General features: G+C 40.3%; 1 protein-coding gene across 1 annotated transcript; it reads left to right on the top strand.

Annotated features, from left to right (window-relative positions):
* The first annotated feature begins 23281 nt into the window (after positions 1 to 23281).
* LOC106024448 (permeability factor 2-like) lies at positions 23282 to 25175 on the top strand. Its single transcript, XM_013135267.3, has 4 exons — positions 23282 to 23572; positions 23780 to 23912; positions 24307 to 24390; positions 24767 to 25175. The coding sequence occupies exons 1-4, from the start codon at positions 23503 to 23505 to the stop codon at positions 24774 to 24776; spliced, it is 297 nt and encodes a 98-aa protein (XP_012990721.1). The 5' UTR covers positions 23282 to 23502; the 3' UTR covers positions 24777 to 25175.
* Positions 25176 to 25439: the final 264 nt, after the last annotated feature.

The following is a 25439-nucleotide window of genomic DNA, read 5'->3' as shown; positions in this document are numbered from 1 at the left end:
TCCAGGATGGCACATCCATACGTGCCGCCGCAAGAAGGTTTGCTGTGTCTCCCAGTACAGAGCATGGAGGAGATTCCAGAAGACAGGCCATTACACAAGGAACCTGATAGGCCCGTAGAAGGGCATCAACCCACCAGCAGGACTGGTATCTGCTCTTTTGTGCGAGGAGGAACAGGAGGAGCACTGCCAGAGCCCTACAAAATTACCTCCAGCAGGCTACTGGTGTGCATGTTTCTGACCAAACTGTCAGAAACCGATGTCCTCTAGTGGGACTTTCTAGTGGAGCAGATTATTTTACTTATTTCAAGCAAATATCTCCTTAAATGTAGTTTGTTCCCCTTATTCATGACCATGCTTGATATATCTGCCTTCTGTCAGTCATTGTCCGAATATAGTAAGTTGAAGCTTGATTAGGTTCTAGACAATTTCGGCACTGCTGTTTCTGCCCATGGTTCTGGGATGACAGTCTAGGTGAGTGGGAATTGTGTGTTTGTGTGTAAGTGTATATTTGTGTGTGTTTGGGGGGGGTACAATGAATATTTGCACTGGGGATGGTCTTGGACTTCTTACACCTTTGGATGTATGCCTTTGCAAATCATGTCTCAGTTGATTTCACTCTTTAAAGGTAAATAAATAAAATTAAATCAAATGATTTTACCACAGGTGGACTACAATCAAGTTGTGGAGACAGGAAACAGTTTACACCTAAGCTCTAAGCATTGTTGAGTCTCACAGCGAAGGGGCTGTATTCTTGAGTCAATGTGATATTACTGGTTTTTATTTTTAAATAAATTAGCAAAGATACCTAAAAATTTTTTGCTTACAGGCTATTGTGTTTATGCTGATGAGGACAAAAATAATAAATAACCTAAAATCCATTCTAGAATAAGGCTGTAATGTAACAAAATTTGGACAGAGATTAGAAAGAGGGGTCTCATTACATTCCACAGTACATTAATATTTTTTAACCGAGAGGTTTATGGTTAACTATAGTATATCGTAGATAACGCTGAATGTACTCTGCACAGAGGTTTATTATTAACTACAGTATATCGTAGATACCGGTGGCTGTATTCTGCGCAGAGGTTTAACAACTAAAAAGCAAATATTTGTGTATATTTCTATTGCTGGCTTCCCCTGTACTGACATACTGTACTTGGCTCGTGAAGTTTCTCAATTTGATTACTCAGAGTGAATAACACTGATGGAATTCACATTATGGCCCTTCCTTTACCTCTGTCAACTGTAGTTTTTCTTTACCAGCATTCCACATTTTTAGTTTTTAATCATGCGTTTTAAATCATATTTGATGCAGCTCAGCCAAGAGGTATGGCAGATACAGGAACTGAAGTAACTATAAAGTACAGAGGCTGAATAGTAACAGACACGGTGTGAGTTACCCTTCTAATGGGAGGTACAGAATCTCCTTCATAGTTAACTAACAATAGTAGGTTGATCAATCAATCACATTTATTTATAAAGCCCTTTTTACATCAGCAGTTGTCACAAAGTGCTTTTACAGAAACACCCGGCCTTAAACCCCAAGGAGCAAACAACAGTAGTGTTGAATTTTATTGGGTAGGAAAAACTCCCTAAGAAGGCCAACATTTTTTGAAGAAACCTAGAGAGGACCCAGGCTCACAGGGGTGACCAGTCCTCTTCTGGCTGTGCCGGGTGAACATATTAAGAGTACAAATTGTAATAATTAATAAATGCATGTGGGCTGAGTCCAGAGTCTATTTAATCTTAGTCCAGGTCAGACGCATGACCAGATGGACAAGGACAGGGACAACATGGGGGAGGGGGGGGGTTTTAGCACAGTGGCAGCTGAAATTGGGGCTGAGACAGGGGGGTCCGGTGAGACTGTGGCCCTATCTAGGGGAGGCCCTGGACTGGGCCCAACAGGCAGGAAATCAATCCACCCACATTGCCAAGCATCATCCAAAGGGACACCCACCAACCGCAACCACCCTGAATGAGGGCTGAGTATTGCCAGCAGAGTAAAGCCCAATTGCACAAGTGCGCAACCGAGAGACAACAACAAGACAGTGACTCCGCCCCCAAATGGCATTGGAGGGGGGGCATCCCACTGGCGATTAAAGCCCATCTGGCAAGACAGCAAGGGTGGACAGTATCAAGCCTTATCAGGCTATACCTAATCATAGACCATGCTGTAGAGATGAGTCTTTAGTAGACACTTGAAAGTTTGCACTGAGTTTGCATTTCTAACCTTAATTGGCAGATCATTCCACAGTAGTGGAGCTCTATGAGAAAAGGCCCTGCCTCCGGCTGTTTGTTTAGAAATTCCAGGTACAATTAAAAGGCTTGCATCTTGCACTCTAAGGTTACGTGTAGGTATGTATGGCTGGATCATTTCAGCGAGGTAAGTAGGAGCAAATCCATGTATTGATTCATAGGTTAACAAAAAAAACTTACAATCAGCCCCAAACCCTAACAGGCAGACAGTGTAAAGAGGCTAGTTCTAGTTAGGATTGTAGGAGCCGTGTGCAGCACTAATTGAGTTTATTCATTGATTTGTCAGGGTAACCGGAAAGAAGAGCATTGCAGTAATCTAAACTAGAAGTAACAAAAGCATGAATTCATTTTCTGCATCAGTTTTTGATAGAAAGTTTCTGATTTTTGCAATGTTTCAAAGATGAAAATAAGCAACTCTCAAGACATATTTTATATGTTCATCAAAGGAGACGTCAGGGTCAAGGTTAACGCTCTAGGTTTCTAACAGTTTTTTGGGATACGACCATGAAGCTGTCACAGTGAGATCTGCCAACAAAGCTCATTGTTTCTTGGGTTCTAAAACAAGCATTTCTGTTTTCTTGAGTTTAAAAGCAAGACCTTCTCTGTCATCCACTTCCTAATATCTGAAACGCATGCTTCCAAAGTAGCTAATTTTGGGGCTTCTCCGTGCATCATTGAAATATAATACTGTGTGTCATCAGCATAACAGTAAAAATTTACATTGTGATTCCGGATTACATCACCCAGAGGCAGCATATATAGTGAGAACAATAAAGGGCCCAGAATCGAACCTTGAGGAACACCAAAACATATCTTTGATTTGTCAGATGATATGCCATCCACACATACGAACTGATATCTTTCAGATAAATAAGATTTAAACCAGGCTAGAACATGTCCTCGTAGCCCAATATGGGTTTCCAGTCTCTCTAAGAGAAGGGAGTGATCAATAGTGTCAAAAGCAGCACTAAGTTTAAGAAGCAACAGAACGGATGCGGAACCTTTGTCTGAGGCCATTAGATGTTTTTTTTTTTTTTTTTTTTTTATCAAATAGTGCAGGAAAACGTGTCCAGCAACAGAAAATGGCCTTTATGTGTTTACTGTACATATCTACACAAAGGTCCTTTACACAAGCAATTGTGCAAAAGTCAAAGTCTATTTTATTTATTAACTACTAATGTTGACCAAAATTCTGTACACTAAGTATAACAATATTAAAATAAAGTTAATACAAATAATCAGTACAAGAATAAAAGGGGTACAATAGCATCTCTGCTGGAAGAAAATGGAAACACAAGCAGATACAGCAGATCACAGCGCACGCCCTCTCTTCCGCGGCCAGCGTAAAGCAGTCGGGCCACTGGTGGAAAGCCGCCTGAGATGCAAATTAGCATATGCAAACTGAGATCAGGAGAAAAGCGGGAAAAGCTGGAAGCCCGCTGGCTGTAAGACATTATAGGGCCGCCATTGATTGCTCACTGGGTAGGAGTCCCATTTTGAGGTGAGAGGTGATACAGTCATTTTTATTTGTGACCAAGGTGGAGGAAGGAATTATGTTAATAAGGTTGCCATTGTTAGCACTACCTTGTTTATCTTTTCTCAGCCTGGAACGAGTCACAGTGGCAATAGGTAAAGCTGTACTAACTACTCTGGCTGTGCTATCGGCAGACTCCACTATGCTAGCAGGCTGGCTAACAGCCTGCAGCCTGACCTGCACCCTATCTCATGTTAAGGCTATAGGAGTGAGACTCCTGTCAATGTTCCTAGATAAAAGAAGAGCACCACTCCAGCTAGGATGGAGTCTGTCGCTCTTCAGCAGATCAGGCCTGGCCCTATTTCTGGGACAGTCCCAAACAGAGAGCAAGTTATCTACAAACTCTACCTCCTGCGACAGACAGAACTCAATCAGCCAGCGATTGAGTTGCGCAAGTCTGCTGTAGAGCTCGTCACCACCCCTAGCTGGGAGGGGGCCAGAGACAATTACTGGATGCCGACACATCTTTCTTGCTAGTTTACACACTGTTACTATGTTTCTTTTCATAACCTCTGACTGTTTCATCCTAATGTGAATAACAATATCTCTGTACTCTCTATACTTGCCAGTTTTAGACTTTGCTAGCACCAACCCCAGATTTGCGGCTACGTCGGTGGCTCTGCCCCCCGGTAAACAGTGTACGATCGCCGGCTGATTGTTTAGTCTAATACAGCGGGTAATGGAATTGCCGATGACAAAAAAAATTTTTTTCAAGGTCACCGGTAGAAAACGCCTGCCGATCATTCCCATCATTCATAGCTTCGGGTGTTCAGGGGTGAGTAGTTCTGTTAATTATGTCCTAAAAGAGTCCCGGTGTAGAAAAGTTGGGTAAAAGGTCAACAAATAAAAAATATTGCGTTGGTAAACTCTTACAGTAGAATTTAACCAATTAGTTTATATAGAGTATATTTGAAAAAGTTTGGCAGGTAGCCAGGTATGTAACAGCAAGCAGCCTACAACATGTCAACAATCCCACGATTTTCACTGTAACCAAACCAAGAAGCACAAGTATTGTTGTCTCCCAGACTGTAAGCAGGATATGATTACAAATGAGGTGTCTTGGCAGCACAATTGCTTATTTGGATACAATTTCCCTTTTCATAAACTATCACTTCTCATTTACTGTACTCGTTTCCTATCTCTTTCTTAATCTTCAATTGCAGACTCAGGTGAAAGGAGGGGTGAGAAGAAAAGTCACACCTGGATTTTTGTGTCTTGCCTGTTATTGTGTGGAGTGTCACAAGGCTGTCAGGCAGGTTTCCCACTAGTCAGAAGGTATGGAGATCACTCATTTTTAATCATATCCTGCTTACAGCCTGGGAGACAACAATACATTGTTCTTGGGCTGCTTGGTTTGGTTACAGTGAAAAATTGTAATTCAGCACAAATGACTATTGCAGATGGCATCTTTAAAGAGTGATCCGTTGATAAACCTCTACCACGCCACCAAAATTACAACAAAAAAGTGAATGGGTGCCTGGGAATTCTTTACATGTTTGGCTTTGTTACCAATTATGTCAGGAAACATGCAACGTTTTCTACCTAGGCTACAGTTTCCCTAGACTCAAGCACTCGAAAGGACCTAGACAAAGGTTCCTTTGTGGCCCTGGTTGTAGAGCATGATGCTTGTGACCACCGAGTTGTAGATTCAGTTCTCATGGACAGCCAGAGAAAAGAAATAAGCAACCGGAGTAAATTTGAGACCAAAACCCAAAGAGTTTCAAAATAAAATAAAAATGATGCATGGTTAATAAAGTTTACGTTTTCAGCAAAAGTACTTACTGGCCCAGGAAATCTTACAAAACATGTTATTTAATTATTATCTCTTTCATTTACATTGTTGCAATATTCATTCTGCAAAGAAGTAGGTTATTTTCATATGATCACCTTTTGTATATAGAAATATTCACTCCAATTTTGAATATTTTCAATTTGAATCAGATCACAATTATTTCATTGAAAATGATCTATTTGCACAATATTTTGATTCCAAAATCATATGTTTCCAATGTGAATAATGGATTTGTACGCCAGTGTTGGAAACGTCTAAACAAATACCACACAAATGATGTCCGTTTCATCAGTTATGATGTCTAGGGCACCAGAGAGTTGCCGCTTAATAGCGCACACGCTACAAATCTGAAGAACCATCTCTGGATCCATCACATGTATATATAGGCCTACAATATTATTAGGCTACACTGGAATTGTATAACTATTCGGGGGTGCAGGAGGTGCTGTTGCACCTGGGCCACGATGGGTAGGGGCCGTTCTGGGCCTCTATCATAAAAATAGTAATTTCTCTTATTTTACTAAGTGTGTTCCTATTCAGTTATCATAATCAGAAGCCAGTACATCAACCGCAGGATTGGCTTCACGTGTGTATACATCCGCCCAGACGCACCTGGGCCCCGGTGGTGGCATACAGTTTTCAATTTGAACAATTAAATTGTTATTTGCAATTATTTGTGCAACAATGAATTCATGTTATGCTCCTTACACCAAGTTATTAATCTTTGGGCATTGGCCTTGGATACAAGCAGTTGATGAATGGCAGCCCTGCAATGAATTCTAGCGTTGCGAAGCTCATTACGGACAGTTTTTGTTGAGACTGGGTCACAGACATGCTGATTCAATTCTGTGTCCATTTTTGTGGCTGTGCTTTTGGGGTGTTGATAAGATATCCTGTTACAGTGATTTGCAACCACTGTTCTTCTATGATGATGAAATTTGTCGACATGTGCTGTCATGATTTGAGACCTTAAATAATTTAACGTGCCTTGTGACCGATGCATGCGTAATTTTGAGCACCCAACGATTTTGCCTCTTTGGAACTCAGTGCTAATTAGCTGACATGTACAGTGGGGTTAACAATTTTGCAGGTTTTCCCACTTACAAAGCATGTAGAAGTCTGTAATGTTTATCATAGGTATACTTCAACTGTGAGTGACGGAATCTAGAAAGGAAATCCAGAAAATCACATTGTATGATTTTTAAGTAATTAATTTGCATTTTATTACATGACAAAAGTATTTGATACATCAGAAAAGCAGAACTTAATATTTGGTACAGAAACCTGTTTGCAATTACAGAGATCATACGTTTCCTGTAGTTCTTGACCAGGTTTGCACACACTGCGGCATGGATTTTGGCCCACTCCTCCATACTGACCTTCTCCAGATCCTTCAGGTTTTCAGGTCGCTGGGCAATATGGACTTTCAGCTCCCTCCAAAGATTTTCTATTGGGTTCAGGTCTGGAGACTGGCTAGGCCACTCCAGGTCCTTGAGATGCTTCTTACGGAGCCACTCCTTAGTTGCCCTGGCTGTCTGTTTTGGGTCGTTGTCATGCTAGAAGACCCAGATCTCGCGATACATGGCCCCATCCATCCTCCCCTCAATACAGTGTAGTTGTCCTGTCCCCTCTGGATCATCCAGATGGTCATTGGAAAACTTCAGACGGGCTTGGACATGCGCTGGCTTGACCAGAGTGACCTTGCGTGCGCTGCAGGATTTTAATCCATGACAGTGTAGTGAGTTACTAATGGTTTTCTTTGAGACTGTAGTCCCAGCTCTCTTCAGGTCATTGACCAGGTCCTGCCGTGTAGTTCTGGGCTGTTCCCTCACCTTCCTCATGATCACTGATGCCCCACAAGGTGTGATCTTGCATGGAGCCCCAGACTGAGGGAGATTGACCGTCATCTTGAACTTCTTCCATTTTCTAATAATTGCGCCAACAGTTGTTGCCTTCTCACCAAGCTGCTTGCCTACTGTCCTGTAGCCCATCCCAGCCTTGTGCTGGTCTACAATTCTATCCCTGATGTCCTTACACAGCTCTCTGGTCTTGGCCATTGTGGAGAGATTGGAGTCTGTTTGATTGAATGTGTGGACAGGTGTCTTTCATACAGGTAACGAGTTCAAACAGGTGCAGTTAATACAAGTAATGAGTGGAGAACAGGAGGGCTTCTTAAAGAAAAACTAACAGGTCAGTGAGAGACGGAATTCTTACTGGTTGGTAGGTGATCAAATACTTATGTCATGCAATAAAATGCAAATTAATTATTTAAAAATCATACAATGTGATTTTCTGGATTTTTGTTTTAGATTCCATCTCTCACAGTTGTGTACCTATAATAAAAATGATAGACCTCTACATGCTTTGTAAGTAGGAAAACCTGCAAAATCATCTGTGTATCAAATACTTGTTCTCCCCACTGTATATTCTGCTAATAAGTAGTGAACCTATGTCACCACTGCAGCTTAGTCATTCAGAGGGTGATGCTGTAGCTGGGCATCCATGAGACAAAGATCACTTTACAATGTGATCCCTATGAGGACATTGGCAGATTGTACTATGGGTTTGTAATATTGCATTGAATTCAAGGTCAATAAGAAAGTAAACAATGACAATTCCTCAGACCAATACAGGAGAAACACCTTACCAGACATCACACTGCAATGACAACTTCATGTTTAGTCTTATTTAAGACTTCATAGTTGTGCCCCTTCACAGTTCATGGTGGAACCCATGGACCATACCTTGTCTGAACAACAGCGAAAGCAGCAGAAGACTCGACAGATGAAAGAGAATACCAGACCAGGAGACAACGTTTGCTGGTTTCTGGGTTTCTGAAACCTGCTGTGCTGTGTGGAGAAGCTTTAACGAACATTACATGAAGAAAACAGATTATTCTATATTCTGTGCTGCCTGGACATGTTTATTGTTGCTGTTTGCATTCCACCGGTCTCGCCTGGTTAATGTACAATGGTCAATCTCCACCACAACTGTTCACATTAGTTGTAAATATCAGTGAGGCATAGGTGTTCATTCAAATTAAGTAAACAAAAAAAAAGTTAGATAGCTAGCAACACAACGGGCAGCTAAACATAATGCTACATTACCCAGTCTTGACCGTTTCTTGCTACACTTGTTAAGCTTGTCTCTGCTGAAGTGATTCTCTCTGCAATCTGTTTCATGTGGATTGATGCACAACAACAAAATAAAAAAAGAAATAAAGAAGCATTATGTCTACTGCATTTTTCCTACACTCAAATAGCAGAGCTTCACAACAATGTTGCCCTCAAAAACATGTCATTTCTGGCCTTCTTAAAATTGTCAATCATCACTTGCACTTTTTTTCCCACGAATGAAATCTGACGAAACATTTCACTTCCACTACAGGGGAAACACCAATATGGAGTCACGGTGCCGGTTTGTCTGAGAACTACTTCTGGTGTTGGAAAAACCCATAATTAAACCCTCCAGTAGCCACGAAGCAAATGTGCAAAAATGCAGCCTACAATATGCAGCCTTTGTAAGGCACCACATTATTTTTGAGCTGGCCAATTTCACACAAAATACGTTTCATGTAAAAGTATGTCCCTAATTCACTGTCTGAGGTCATCAACAATATGTGGCAATAAAGGGCACTCAAAGCCAGTGGGTAGCAGTCCAGGTGCTGGAATAAAGGGCACTCAAAGCCAGTGGGTAGAAGTCCAGGGGCTGGAATAAAGGGCACTCAAAGCCAGTGGGTAGCAGTCCAGGGGTTGGAATAAAGGGCACTCAAAGCCAGTGGGTAGCAGTCCAGGGGCTGGAATAAAAGGCACTCAAACCCAGTGGGTAGCAGTCCAGGGGCTGGAATAAAGGGCACTCAAAGCCAATGGGTAGCAGTCCATGGGCTGGAATAAAGGGCACTCAAAGCCAATGGGTAGCAGTCCAGGGGCTGGAATAAAAGGCACTCAAAGCCAGTGGGTAGCAGTCCAGGGGCTGGAATAAAGGGCACTCAAAGCCAGTGGGGTAGCAGTCCAGGGGCTGGAATTAAGGGCACTCAAAGCCAATGGGTAGCAGTCCAGGGGCTGGAATAAAGGGCACTCAAAGCCAGTGGGGTAGCAGTCCAGGGGCTGGAATTAAGGGCACTCAAAGCCAATGGGTAGCAGTCCAGTGGCTGGAATAAAAGGCACTCAAAGCCAGTGGGTAGCAGTCCAAGGGCTGGAATTAAAGGCACTCAAAGCCAGTGGGTAGCAGTCCAAGGGCTGGAATTAAAGGCACTCAAAGCCAGTGGGTAGCAGTCCAAGGGCTGGAATTAAGGGCACTCAAAGCCAGTGGGTAGCAGTCCAAGGGCTGGAATTAAGGGCACTCAAAGCTAGTGGGTAGCAGTCCAGGGGCTGGATTGGAATTCACAGGGCTACTCTCCTCTCAGGGTTATTTTATTTAACCTTTATTTAACCAGGTTAGCCATACTGAGATTAAAAATCTGTATTTTAAGAGGAACCTGGCCAAAAATAGCAGAACACAGATGTAACAGTACATAAAATCACAACTTAAAACATAGATTACTACACTTCCTAGTTTTACTGTACATGTAAATAAACAGTGTAGAGTACAGTTCAAAACATTTACAGCACCCAATATCAATATCTCCATCCATCTTCTTCCATTTATCCGGGGCCGGGTCGCGGGGGCAGCAGTCTAAGCAGAGATGCCCAGACTTCCCTCTCCCCAGACACTTCCTCCAGCTCTTCCGGGGGGACACCGAGGCGTTCCCAGGCCAGCCGGGAGACATAGTCCCTCCAGCGTGTCCTAGGTCTTCCCCGGGGTCTCCTCCCGGTGGGACGGGCCCGGAACACCTTCCCGGGAAGGCGTTCAGGAGGCATCCGGAACAGATGCCCAAGCCACCTCAGCTGACCCCTCTCGATGTGGAGGAGCAGCGGCTCTACTCTGAGCTCAGCCAGCCTCTGAGCTGGGCAACACAGACTTTCAACTCCCTCCAAAGATTTTCTATGGGGTTGAGATCTGGTGACTGGCTAGGCCACTCCAGGACCTTGAAATGCTTCTTACGAAGCCACTCCTTCGTTGCCCGGGCGGTGTGTTTGGGATCATTGTCATGCTGAAAGACCCAGCCACATTTCATCTTCAATGCTCTTGCTGATGGAAGGAGGTTTTCACTCAAAATCTCACAATACATGGCCCCATTCATTCTTTCCTTTACACGGATGAGTCGTCCTGGCCCCTTTGCAGAGAAACAGACCCAAAGCATGATGTTTCCACCCCCATGGTTCACAGTAGGTATGGTGTTCTTTGGATGCAACTCAGCATTCTTTCTCCTCCAAACATGACGAGTTGAGTTTTTACCAAAAAGTTCTATTTTGGTTTCATCTGACCACATTCACCCAATCCTCTTCTGGATCATCCAAATGCTCGCTAGCAAACCTCAGACAATCTATTCCTGGACATGTACTGGCTTAAGCAGGGGGACAAGTCTGGCATTGCAGGATGGTAGCCTTTGTTACTTTGGTCCCAGCTCTCTGCAGGTCATTCACTAGGTCCCCCCGTGTGGTTCTGGGATTTTTGCTCACCGTTCTTGTGATCATTTTGACCCCACGGGGTGAGATCTTGCGTGGAGCCCCGGATCGAAGGAGATTATCAGTGGTCTTGTATGTCTTCCATTTTCTTACAATTGCTCCCACAGTTGATTTCTTCACTCCAAGCTGCTTACCTATTGCAGATTCAGTCTTCCCAGCCTGGTGCAGGTCTACAATTTTGTTTCTGGTGTCCTTTGACAGCTCTTTGGTCTTGGCCATAGTGGAGTTTGGTGTGTGACTGTTTGAGGTTGTGGACAGGTGTCTTTTATACTGATAACAAGTTCAAACAGGTGCCATTAATACAGGTAACGAGTGGAGGACAGAGGAGCCTCTTAAAGAAGATGTTACAGGTCTGTGAGAGCTAGAAATCTTGCTTGTTTGTAGGTGAGCAAATACTTATTTTACAGAGAAACTTACCAATAAATGCATTAAAAATCCTACCATGTGATTTTCTGGATTTGTTTCTCATTTTGTCTCTCGTAGTTGAAGTGTACCTATGTTGAAAATTACAGGCCTCTCTCATCTTTTTAAGTGGGAGACCTTGCACAATTGGTGGCTGACTAAATACTTTTTTGCCCCACTGTGTGTATATTTATTTACAGCCTTGTGATTCAATGGTAATATCCCTGTTTAAATAAGGCTTTATAAATTCCCAGAACACCCTTGTGACACATCACTAATGATTTTCAGTAGAAGACCTGTTTGACCTACAGAACTGTGAAATAGCAAGCTATTTCCATCATGGTAAGGGCAAGTGTGCAGTTTGGCATTCCCCAAAAGTCCTTATGACAGTTTTTCAAGACATCAACGGCGCCATACAAAAGGTCCTTTTAAAAATACTTATTTTCCAAGCACTATCAGTTCCTTAATGTGGTATAATGCATTGACTGTACAGCCCCGGAAAAAATGTGCAGACACAGCACCTTTTTGGTCTTTCTCTTGGTCTCTTAATTTATTCTGGAGGCGTATGTACTAATCATGACTTTAAAATTGACTTTGCAATGACATTGGAGAACAACATAGATAATACCCAGCAATCATCATTGCTTATCTATATATGGAAGAAAATACCAAAGAATATAAGAAATTATTTAGTTGAATTGTTTTTCATAGCTTATTTATAGTTTTTGAAGTTTATGTAGAATAAGCTTTTTAAATGTACACATAAACAAATGCATTTGACATGGCTACAAAGGTTAATGTCTATACTGACCATTTGCTCCAGTCGTTCACGGTGGGTCAGAATCTAATCTTTTCAGACCATGTTTAAAGCATTAAAAATATCAGACTTACTCATGACATTTGACTGGATATTTTTTTCTGCTTTTCTTTGAAGCAAACTCGTTGGTGATGTCAGTGAAGTCCATCTGACGCACTGGATCATATTCAATAGACATCAGAGTCAAGTGGTTAAGCCCCCGTTCACTCACGGAGGTCATAAGATTGTTTGATCAGACCCAGCTTGGAAAACGAGCTTTCACCACTTGCATTTGCTTTACATTTTACATGTCATTTTCTGCATTTCACAATGACAGTAAAAATATTTTTTAAATTAGATGTAAATCCTTCATTTATTATTTGTCCTGTAAAATAACTGGAAAGGTCTGTTATGAGGAAACACAAGAAATATCTGTTTTTCCACTGACTTTGACCTGCTGTTTACAAAATAAATTGTACAAATAATTATCAGAATTAGTAAGTAAGGATTATTTCTTTTATTATCGATATCCCAGCATGCTTTGCGGCTGTTCATTTTGTTAATGTTTATGTTTGTTGTAATTGATAAGAAGGTGACAGAGGTTTGTTTTTTGTGCCATTTAGTTATTTATGTACAGTGTTAACCTTTGGAATGTTTTTGGGGTTTATGGTTGTGTTTGTGTGCCAACCATAGAAATGAAGGGGATTTTGTTTGTTGTTCTTTGCTGTTTTGTGAAGTCTGACAAAGCAGAGCTCTAACTCTTGCATATATTTGCCCACCTTGCACCTGGTAGACTTTGGTACATTGTCAAAATAGTAATAACTGATGAATATGCTGTAAAAAAAAAAGTTAATTTCCTGGCAGCAGGGGTGCTGGAAAATGTCTGTTGAAAATAAGGGATAACTGTAAAAAAGAAACAGTCATTATGAGCGCCACTCATGTTTACGATGTTGATTTGCCATTCTTGCCAATCAGATCTGAATCCCGACCAAAGGACTTGTGGCATAGAACTTAGACGGTTAGTGTTTTTGTACAGGTGTTATCTGCCTCCCTCTACGAGTGAGTAACTCAAACCAACAAACATATCCCGTTTGGATGTTTTTTGTTGATTTATTGTTCTATTTGTTTACTTGTTTTTGTTCTGCTGTAAATCGGCCTATGATGTTCCCCCCAGAACATAAAAAACAAAACTTTATTATGTTATTTAACTATTTAAATACAAATTAATTGTGTGTGTGTGTGTGCGCGCAGTGCAAATGCACTTATGTGGTGGGGCATTTCTGATGGGACTGCAGCGTTGTACACCAGGAACACCATGATTGGACACTTGACGGTCTACTAACAACAAAGTTTAAATGAAGGCTGTCAGTCTGGTTATCACAGGAGTCAGCGTTGCTATGTTAACCATGATGACTTAAAGAAAATGAAAAAACTATCTAACAGGAGAAAATATATTTCAGCAGGAGGCTGTTGAATTACTTCTAACTTGCCTCACCGCAGCTATGGCATTGCTTTCTAAAATGTTGCATTGGGTAATCATTTCACAATTGTGGAAGGGAGAACTGGGGACTTATAGCGCCAGCTCCATTCTCCATGCGTAGCACCTTAGGAGTTATTAATGACAAGTGATGTTACAGTTAGAGCTGTCAGAAAATGTATCTTAAGCAAGGATTCACAACATTTTCATTTAGCATTAAATAAAATCCATAGATAGAAGTTAAAATGGTGGTCTAGTCATGTTCACCCAGGCTGGAGATGACACACACAGCTCTCATCTTTCTTCTGGTGTGAGCAACAAAACCACAATAACACAATATTGTGTTATAGCAATAATAACACAATACTCACAACAAACTCTTAAATAAACATGGCAGCCAGCCTACATGTAAATATTAGCAATCTATCTTGCTGTATTAAATGGAAATGAGGTCATCTTGCAGCTAGAACAATAGCAAACATCTACAGTCAACCCATCTACTGGCACCCTTGATGAAATTGAGCAATTGAGTGAATGCGAAAACTAAACAACACAAACAATGAGTAATATTTAGAGACCCCTATACTTTCCTTCCAACACAATTTCTCTGAAACCAAACAATTTATTAAATGGTAAGAATGTTTTCTGCAAAACATAAGGGTAACATTTTTTTTATTGACATCCCTAAATAATACTTAGTTTTTCTCAATTGCTTACAAGCATCAGTCAAAACTGAAACTACAGTAACAAAACTCTTCACACAGTGTGCATTACCAAGATGCATTGTTGCAAAACAGTTAATCTTATCCCCAAAACTCACTAAAACCACCAAAAAACTTCATACATGTCTCAAAACAAGCTTGTTCCAACAAAACACTGCCAACAATTCTCACTCAGAAACATACACTGTCACTCATAACACACTGACCTAAAAAACACTAACAACAGGGAGCATTACATAAATGATGAAGTTTTATCTTGTAGGTTTTTAAAATTGTTTTTCACATAAATCAGTATTTGATCATAGAATAAGAAAATAACCTCACTTTAATTACTTTACTAAAGTACATGGAACAAGAATGAATCACAAATTCATTCAGCAATTTGAAGGAATTTGAAGGAATATCCTTTATTCATTCAGCAATTTGAAGGAATATCCTTTATTTTTTCTACATCTTTGCGTATAGTAAATTTGACTTTTGAAGAAGAAAGAGTTCAAACAAAAAACACATTTACCCAAATTCAAGGCCTGCAACAAAAACAAATAAACATCAACAAGTGTAGCAGCTCTTGTACTTCAAAATATCACAGAAGAGTCTCGATGGGTGCTAGAAGTTTATTTATTTTTTTGTTTTATGTACAAACTCTGCTGCACCTCATGACACCGTGAAAACTAATAAAGTATAGATTACAAAATAATGAGTTTGTGACAAAGCAATTTGTTCTAATATACATTCATCAAACAAAATACATGTATTCAGTCATTTACAAACGAAGACACGCATAGCATTCCCACATAGCATTAGCTTGACATATACAGAACAAAGTTGTCTACATCTTATTTACACTCACCTAAAGGATTATTAGGAACACCATACTAATACTGTGTTTGACCCCCTTTTGCCTTCAGAACTGCCTTAATTCTACATGGCATTGATTCAACAAGGTGCTGAAAGCATTCTTTAGAAATGTTGGCTCATATTGATAGGATAGCATTTTGCAGTTGATGGAGATTTGCGGGATGCACATCCAGGGCACAAAGCTCCCGTTCCACCACATCCCAAAGATGCTCAATTGGGTTGAGATCTGGTGACTGTGGGGGCCATTTCAGTACAGTGAACTCATTGTCATGTTCAAGAAACCAATTTGAAATGATTCGAGCTTTGTGACATGGTGCATTATCCTGCTGGAAGTAGCCATCAGAGGATGGGTACATGGTGGTCATAAAGGGATGGACATGGTCAGAAACAATGTTTAGGTAGGCCGTGGCATTTAAACAATGCCCAATTGGCACTAAGGGGCTTAAAGTGTGCCAAGAAAACATTCCCCACACCATTACACCACCACCACCAGCCTGCACAGTGTTAACAAGGCATGATGGATCCATGTTCTCATTCTGTTTAAGCCAAATTCTGACTCTACCATCTGAATGTCTCAACAGAAATCGAGACTCATCAGACCAGGCAACATTCTTCCAGTCTTCAACTGTCCAATTTTGGTGAGCTCGTGCAAATTGTAGCCTCTTTTTCCTATTTGTAGTGGAGATCAGTGGTACCCGGTGGGGTCTTCTGCTGTTTTAGCTCATCTGCCTCAAAGTTGTGCGTGTTGTGGCTTCAAAAATGCTTTGCTGCATACCTTGGTTGTAACGAGTGGTTATTTCAGTCAAAGTTGCTCTTCTATCAGCTTGAATCAGTCGGTCCATTCTCCTCTGACCTCTAGCATCAACAAGGCATTTTCGCCCACAGGACTACTGGATGTTTTTCCCTTTTCACACCATTCTTTGTAAACCCTAGAAAAGGTTGTGCGTGAAAATCCCAGTAACTGAGCAGATTGTGAAATACTCAGACCGGCCCGTCTGGCACCAACAACTATGCCATGCTCAAAATTGCTTAAATCACCTTTCTTTCCCATTCTGACATTCAGTTTGGAGTTCAGGAGAATGTCTTGACCAGGACCACACCCCTAAATGCATTGAATGTGATTGGTTGATTAGATAATTGCATTCATGAGAAATTGAACAGGTGTTCCTAATAATCCTTTAGGTGAGTGTACATACTCTGAACGACATTCTGTACAAACAAAACCTCGTTCCGCGTACCAAGACTGCGAAGGTAAAAAGTGCGTGATGACTTTAGTGAAAATTCTTATATCCAACGTCGACGAGAAAATGTGTGGATCAGTAGGTAAAGGTGTGAAAGATGCAAGCTTTTAGAAAACGTGAGCTGAGCTAATTAAACTCTGAACTCTTGGAACCTGTTGACCTCATGATCTCACAGCGTGTGTTTGGATTGACTAAATTTTCTAAAAGAATTAACATTTCTTAACAAATATCAAACATTTTCTTTATATTTCAATTTGGTTACTACAGAAATGCACACCAGTTGCCATAATTCTGTTTTGAATGTGTTTTTAACCGTTTTGAGAACAGTATGTATGCATTTGAGAAAACGTGCTGTGAATATATTGTTTTGTAGGTGGTTGAGTTTGAATGAGAAAAGAGTTCATGGAATTTGGGGAATGTGTTCATTGAAAGCATTTTGTGTGAAAGCAATGAGAAATTATTCAGTTTGGTTCGCATACACAAATCTTACGAAATGCATGCTGTTCAGCTGGTCTCAGTTTTCAGGAACTGTACAGACACCTATCATCTGTTCCTGTTTCCCTGGAGTATAAACTACCATGTGAAATTCACAATGTTTATTATTGCTTTAATAACACAGCCTGTTCCAACAATGCTTTTATACAGAGAGTGTTTGTAAGTAATCAACAAAAGCTGGGACTCCTGTAGGAATTCTTATCAACTTTCAAAGCATTATCTACCTCCATTGCTGCCAAACATCTGTAAGTTGTTATCCCCTTACTTGTTCCGTGAAAAAGACCTATTTTCTTAACTCTATGTACATTATTTTTCAGTTTTGGTAACCCAAACCTTTTTTTAACCTCTGGGAGTTTAGATTTTTGTATCATTTCAGGTTATTCACTGGATAAATGTGGGTCCTCTAAAACCGTTGACAGGTAGTATACATATGAGGTCACGCCCATGTAAATTCCCTGTGTCATTCCATTTTGCTTTTTTCACAATCCACAGTATACATACCTGAGGTTCATGAGGTTCATGAGGTTCATGAGGTTCATGTATGCGTAACCCGGAAACCGGATCTGTGTTGAACAAATAGCACAATCACTTGACCAAGAACACGAAGTGCTGACTGGCTGGGGTTTTCAATATCTTTACATCATTCTTCCTCTTTTGATAACTATAAAACATATTGACATATTTTATTAATCAAAAACATTCATCATTTGTAAAATCTATTTAAATATTGAATAGCATGGAACACTACTATTTAGTAATAAAAAGGCATGTATTAAAACCATACCATGAAAACAAATAACACCATAGTAACTTTAATTGTAACTTATCCAGATATTAACACTTTGCTTTTGGCAAGGTACTCTGCCCTTGCAAGTGGATCACTGTTTAAACGAGCTCTTAGTTGTTCTGATTTCTCCTTGCTTGATTATGGCATCTACAAATGCCATAAAAATTATGTAGATGCACTTAAATAACTTAATTTCATTCAAATTTAACAGGCATTAACTTGGACACATGTAAGCCTTGAACTAAAGTGTATAAATACACGGATCAGCCTTAACATTATGACCACTGACTGGTGAAGTGAATAACACTGATAATCTCGTTATCATGGCACTTGTGGAATATATTAGGCAGCGAGTAAACAACTTTGAGGATAGAACATTCCATCCTCCAAGTTGATGTTTTAGAAGCAGGATGAATTGGTGGCCAAGGCTGACCCTTGTGGTCTGATTCAAAAGACGAGCTACTGTAGCTCAAATTGCTGAAAAGGTTAATCCTGGTACTGATAGAAAGGTGTCAAAACACACAGTGCATCGCAATTTATTGCGTATGCGGCTGCGTAGCCGCAGACCAGTCAGGGTGCCCATGCTGACCCCTGTCCACAGCTGAAAGCACCTACAATGGGCACATGAGCATCAGAACTGGACCACAGAACAATGGAAGAAGGTGGCCTGGTCTGATGAATCATGTTCTCTTTTACATCACATGAATGGCCGGGTGCTTTTGCATCGCTTACCTGGAAAACACATGCCACTAGGATGCACTATGGGAAGGAGGCAAGCTGGCGGAGGCAGTGTGATGTTTTGGGCAATGTTCTGCTGGGAAACTTTGGGTCCTGCCATTCATGTGGATGTTACTTTGAAACGTACCACCTACCTGAGCATTGTTGCAGACCATGTGCACCCTTTCATGGCAACGATATTCCCTGATGGCATTGGTCTCTTTCAGCAGGACAATGTGTCTTGCCACAAAGCAAAAATTGTTCTGGAATGGTTTGAGGAATACAACATTTATGCTTTAGGGCTGTTTTGCTTGTAGTGGCCCTGGGGCTCTAGTTAAGATTGATGGCATAATGAATTCCAGTAAGAAACAGGATTTTATTGACCAAACCTGTTTGCCTCTGTGAGGAGGTTGAGACTCCCCCTTTGGAGGGTCGTTTCAACAAGGCATTAACATGTATCAAATACAGAAATGGTTGCAGGACCACAAAATGTAAGTTGTACAATGGCTGTCTGAGTCTTTGGACTTGAAATCCAATTGAAAAGCTGTGGTCTGAATTGACAGAGCAGACTCAGTGCTATTAACTCCAAGGTAGGCTTTCAAAAAACATAGATTTTAGTGGAGGCAAAATTTCTTGAGTTGACTGTAGTCTAGTCCAGCATGTCTCAAACCCAGCAATACACATGGACATAGAATGCTTTCTATTTAATTCCTAGCGTTTAAATGGTTTGAGCTTCCAGATACTGTACATTATATATTCGCCAATTAACGGTAAAATACATGTTTGTGCAAGACATTTCATGATACACGCCCTCTTTTCTATGGTCATTTATGATGAACACTGAAGGACCATTCTGATATAGTTTTTTTTCAAGAATGACACATTCAGCCCTCCATAGAATTAGACCACACTGAGAAACCGAAGGTTCTTGGAAATTAAGTATTTCAATGCAACACCCTCCACTCCCTACAGTGCCGCTTTACATCATCCCTCAACTCACAATTGTATGCATTTCATGAGTGACTTATTTGGTAGATGAGGATATTTGCAACACTGAAGTTGAGGTTACAGTCCTCACTGAGGACAAGCAAGAAGTACAAAAATGTGTCCATTTGTTAATGCAAGTCATTATGCAAGTAAGATTAACTGCCAAATGGGTAAAATATTAACTTTCCTTTATGATGTACTTTTACCCATATTAAACATTGGATGAAGGCAGTAGCTTAAAAACATACTGTACTTCCTGTGTATGTTTGACCCACATTCTGTTACATGGCAAGCAATGCAGTCATACCAAGATCTCCCTGTCAGTTCACTTTATGTTCAGGAAATAACTGTCCCTACTTATTGCATGTGTGTTGCGTAACACAACCTTTAATCCAAGTGACCAAATCACCCATCAATCTGTTATAGAATGACACACTTCCTCTGAAATATTAGGGTTGTACAAATAGCAGTAATCCTGATATTACTAATCATTATGGAGAATGCATACCATTCAAGAATTCTGGTTTGGAAGTTTTCTAGAGTACGTATTTGCTCAATTCCGAGGCTAGTTTAAATTTAACTGACCTCTTAAAGGTTGCCAGTTTTTTCAATAAAGTCTTTGTTGAATGAAAGTGCAATAGGCTATATCCAGTTAGAGTCTGTGTATTGCATTTATTAGGATCCAATATGTCTGGCTAATCTGATGGAATTAAAATGAAGATGGAATTAAAATGACAGAACTTCAGATCTTCAAATCAGATGGCCAGGCTACAGCACCAAACAAGATGGCAAGAAATCTGGCTAATAATCTGAATAGAGCTGGAACATAAACAGTCAAATTTTACGTTCTCAATTAAACTAGCGTTAGATCACTATTGTAATCTATGAGTACCCCTCAGAGGTGACACACACACACACACTATGACAGGAAGAGGAATGAGAGAGAGGAATGGACGACAGACAACTGAAAGTACCCTTTTCAACCCAGGAGGTTTATTGGTCTCTCCTAGAATGTGCAGTAGTAAAGTTGGGAAAAGGAGCTGGGCAGGACCAAAGCAAAGAAACAACTGTCAACTCCCCCCACAGAACTAAACTGACACAGGAACACCTATGCTCTCTCTAATCTAGTGTTTATAGACAGAGGACTCACTACAGGTATATGTATGCCCATGGGCCTCTTGCCTATCTGAACACCCCAGATGCAACCCCCTTTCCCCTGGGCAAAGAAAAATATAAGAGTGGGAAGTCTGAAGTTATGATTGACCAATGGAACAAAGAAATGCAACGCAGAAGGATAACAAACCAAAAACATGTACTTTACCCAGTAGCTCCTTCAACCAAAGGTACACACCAACCCTATACAAACACTAGTCTCCTTCCCCACAAAACCAATTTTCTCTCAAACAAAAACAGGGAGGGCATTTTAAACCAAGGACACAGACTGATTGGATAACAGCCACACAGGTACAAGCGGGATAACAAGGGGAGCAGGTACATGATTGGATCTTGGATGCAAATGGGAGGTAATCCAAGTCACAGAGGACAAACCGGAATTCCTGTGAAAATATAGAGATGGACAGAAAGAGCAAACAACCCCATCCAAGCTCTAAAATGTCCAGGGACATACAGGTGCTGGTCATAAAATTAGAATATCATCAAAAAGTTGATTTATTTCAGTAATTCCATTCAAAAAGAGAAACTTGTATAATGTATACATTGATTCCACACAGACTGATATATTTCAAGTGTTTATTTCTTTTAATTTTGATGATTATAACTGACAACTAATGAAAACCCCAAATTCAGTATCTCAGAAAATTTGAATATTGTGACAAGGTTCAATATTGAAGACACCTGGTGCCACACTCTAATCAGCTAATTAACCCAAATCACCTGCAAAGGCCTTTAAATGGTCTCTCAGTCTAGTTCTGTAGAAAACACAATCACGGGGAAGACTGCTGACTTTATAGCAGTCCAAAAGACGACCATTGACACCTTGCACAAGGAGGGCAAGACACAAAAGGTCATAGCTAAAGAGGCTGGCTGTTCACAGAGCTGTGTCCAAGCACATTAATAGAGAGGTGAAGGGAAGGAAAAGTTGTGGTAGAAAAAAGATAACCGCACCCTGGAGAGGATTGTGAAACAAAACCCATTCAAAAATGTTGGGGAGATTCACAAAGAGTGGACTGCAGCTGGAGTCAGTGCTCCAAGAATCATCACGGACAGACGTATGCAAGACATGGGTTTCAGCTGTTGCATTCCTTGTGTCAAGCCAGAGGAAGATGCGAAACGCCAGACCCAACAATGCAGAAGAGCTGAAGGCCACTATCAGAGCAACCTGGGCTCTCATAACACCTGAGCAGTGCCACAGACTGATTGACTCCATGCCATGCCACATTGCTGCAGTAATTCAGGCAAAAGGAGCCCCAACTAAGTATTGAGTGCTGTATGCTCATACTTTTAGTTGTCAGTTATAATCATCACAATTACAAGAAATAAACATTTGAAATATATCAGTATGTGTGTAATTAATTAATATAACACACAAGTTTCACTTTTTGAATGGAATTACAGAAATAAATCAACTTTTTGATGATATTCACATTTTATGACCAGCACCTGTATAATCAGAACGGATGATAAATAACAGGCTGTACATTGGCTTACCAGGCATGTGGATGATTTCTGTCCTCTCCTGAAACCCTCCTGATCTTACATGCTTTTCCAGTGATGCAAACAATATCAGGTACAACGGTTACAGGTCCATACATTAACTTTTTTTGCACATAGCACTGGTGCTACAGAGGTTCATTGTTTTGTAGCACAGGCCACAATCGTAGCACGAGTATAAAATGTCTGTTTCCGTCCCTAAAAACAACCACAAGCAGTGCCATTAATCACTTAAACCGGTATGTGACTGGCAAAGGACACGATTGTTGAATACAGGGCACACAAAATACAAACCTTGACAAGAAATGTTTTCAAGGACATAACTGTACACAACAAATCAATATGTTACTGAGGTGGTAGTTTTCCTGATCTGGTGCATAAACGGATTGAGGTAATGGAAAACTACTGAGTCCCTGTGTTCGGACAAGTAAGAGCAACGATAGATGTGTAGATCGTGTCATGAATGTGGGAGAGGGGATCTGATGGTCTTTATGTTTGTGGTAATCGTTATTGAATGGTATCAGTAGATCATTAGTCCCTCTGTCAATCTGTTAAAGGTATGTGGCCCTTCGGAGTTGAAATGGCTGCCTACACTGTCCCTTAGTCCCTTGGGGGAAGAAGGGGCAACACTTTATTTTTTAACCTGATGACACTAATCAGTGCTGATGATTCTTTGTAGTCCATCCTGTGTGATGAATGTCTTGGGACAAAATATATTTCCCCACAATTCAGTGTCAGCAACGTTGCATTAATTATGATTACAATGTATTCATGTTTGATTGCTTGTGCCTAGTTATTAGCGAGTTGTGCATCATCAATGCTTTGAAAGTCCGGCATTTCATAACATTTCATAACATTTCATAACACTTTTACCTTGAAGGCAATCACGTGAGAAAGCGGTTTAAACATCCCTAGGGGTCATTTTGTGCCTCACTTAACCGGTTTGCCCCAGATTTCACAACACTTTAATCCTCAATGACTCACTTCCAGAACATGGCTTTAAAACGCACTCTCCTCACAGTGGCAGACACAGCGTCTCCCTTCCTACAGCGGCACATTTAAACACACAGCAGACAGAGAAGGAAGACAAGGAGGACAGAGGCAACTCAGACTGACAAAGAGACGACGACATAACTACGTTATAGTTCACAACATTAGTTACCAGCAAGGTCTTGTAGTTTTATTTTACTGCAACTCCACAATGAAGACGAGCATCAGAATGTTGGCCAGTCTTGTTGCATTGGTTCTGTTCTGCCTGACCATCACTGAGGGTGAGTAAAAACTTTTGACAACTCTTGTCACTCAAACATATAGACACACTTTGGATATGAATATACAGCTCTGGAAAAAAAGTTGAAAAATAATGTTTTGAGTGAGGAACAGTGTTCAGTTTGCTCACTGTGTTTGTCATCATGATGGATGTCCACCAGGTATTTCTTCTCACTTTGACCCATGCCTTCTTATCTTTAACATAACAGGGATGAGTCTTAGCGGAGTCTCGGTTGAGCCACGATGTCGCTGCATTAAGACAGAGAGCAGGCGTATTGGTAATTTAATTGCAAAGGTGGAGATTTTCCCACCCAGCCCACACTGCAAAGACACTGAGATCATGTGAGTTCCTGCTCCATTCTCCTTATAATGATTCATGAGCTTAGATCAACTGTAATATACACTGGTTTCTCCCTTTTTTTGTAAATTAATTGTAATTATACTGTGTAGCTTTAAAAAAATTTCAAACTAGCATTTACATTTTATCGATTGTTTGCCTTTGCATCCATAGATCTGACTTTGAGCTTGAGTGTTAACATTTAGGTGTGCCGCTTTGTCATTGTTTAAACTGCAGACTGACCCTTTAAACAATGTTTCTAAACAATGTAAACTTAAAAGTATTGTTCTTATTTAATTATTCAGTCCAGGCGTTTGATCACTGTCCATTTCAGCAACAAATGTCGAATCTAAAATGTGATATGATTTTTTTTGACTGTTCTTCACTTCTGTCCTGTAGAGCCACTCTAAAGACCCACGAGGATATTTGTCTGGATCCCAATGCTCCCTGGGTCAAAAGATTCATTGACAAGATGCTGGCCAAGTAAGTAGAAGATACAGCCCACATATGTATACAAATGCAAACATCACAGATAAGATGGATGTCAACAGTTAGATTGGATATATACCTTCCATAAATGCAAGGATATAGGTTCAAGGATATGGGTTCAAGGATATTGGTTTAGGTTGCATATGCAATGCTGGATATATAGGCAAATTAAACTTGAACAAATTGACTGTAAAACCTGAACATTGAACCCATAATTATGTAGGTTATAGGTTGAAGTTACTATGTATAGGCTCTTTGTTTTTACCATCCTGATCTTTTATAATTTTTTTGTATAGCTCAACAGAAATGTCTAAAGCCACAAACTTGTGAATTATACTGTAGTAATATTCTTTTTTTTCTTTTTCAACAGAAAAAACTGAAGAGATTCATTGAGATTCATTCCAAGAATACTCGGGCATTCTGAACTATTCTGAACTTCTTCAAGATACAGACCAAAGAAGTATTTATTGATTTATTTTAGTCAGTTCTGCAATGTTTTTATACAGGTCCTGACATAGAGTGGGAACTAAAATTCTTTATTCATTATTTTTCTGAAATAAGAGACAGTCAGTTTCTTATATTGAATAGGTACTATGTACTTACTATTTATTGATAGTGCTTGACAGTGCTTTCGTTGTTAATTATTATGACATTTACATGCGTATATGATCAATCAAAATATTTCCTGGAAAGCAATATAATCCTCTGCATATTTATTGATGTATTTATGTGTTACCTATTTATGTTCTATGTTTGATACCTATGTTCAACTGTTCATTTTGAAGCAATTACTATTTAAAAGTAAACAAGTGAAAGAAAACACATTGAAATCTCACTTTTTTTTCTCCACATCTTTCCTTCTTGTATACAACCAGCCCTTAGATTTGTTAGAATGGCTCACTCTCAACCTTACATCTTTGCTGAATACCCATCTCTTCAGTAAGGTCTATGTCACAGTGGTCAGCAACTAAAGGCAAACAAGTGTATTTGCTTTGTCACGCCAAGGTCTTGCATAAAAAAGGACAATACAAAATATGAACGTC

Source organism: Esox lucius, chromosome 1 (assembly GCF_011004845.1).
Source record: "Esox lucius isolate fEsoLuc1 chromosome 1, fEsoLuc1.pri, whole genome shotgun sequence".
Classification (NCBI taxonomy): domain Eukaryota; kingdom Metazoa; phylum Chordata; class Actinopteri; order Esociformes; family Esocidae; genus Esox; species Esox lucius.
Note: the sequence above shows the minus strand (reverse complement) of the source record. Positions and strands in the feature narration are given on the sequence as shown.

What these genes read in the sequence shown, in the direction of transcription:
- LOC106024448 (XM_013135267.3), top strand. Translation starts at nt 23,503, where the DNA reads ATGAAGACGAGCATCAGAATGTTGGCCAGTCTTGTTGCATTGGTTCTG. An exon ending in CTGCCTGACCATCACTGAGG is followed by an intron (nt 23,573 to 23,779) that starts GTGAGTAAAAAC and finishes TTAACATAACAG; the next exon opens with GGATGAGTCTTAGCGGAGTC. An exon ending in TGCAAAGACACTGAGATCAT is followed by an intron (nt 23,913 to 24,306) that starts GTGAGTTCCTGC and finishes TCTGTCCTGTAG; the next exon opens with AGCCACTCTAAAGACCCACG.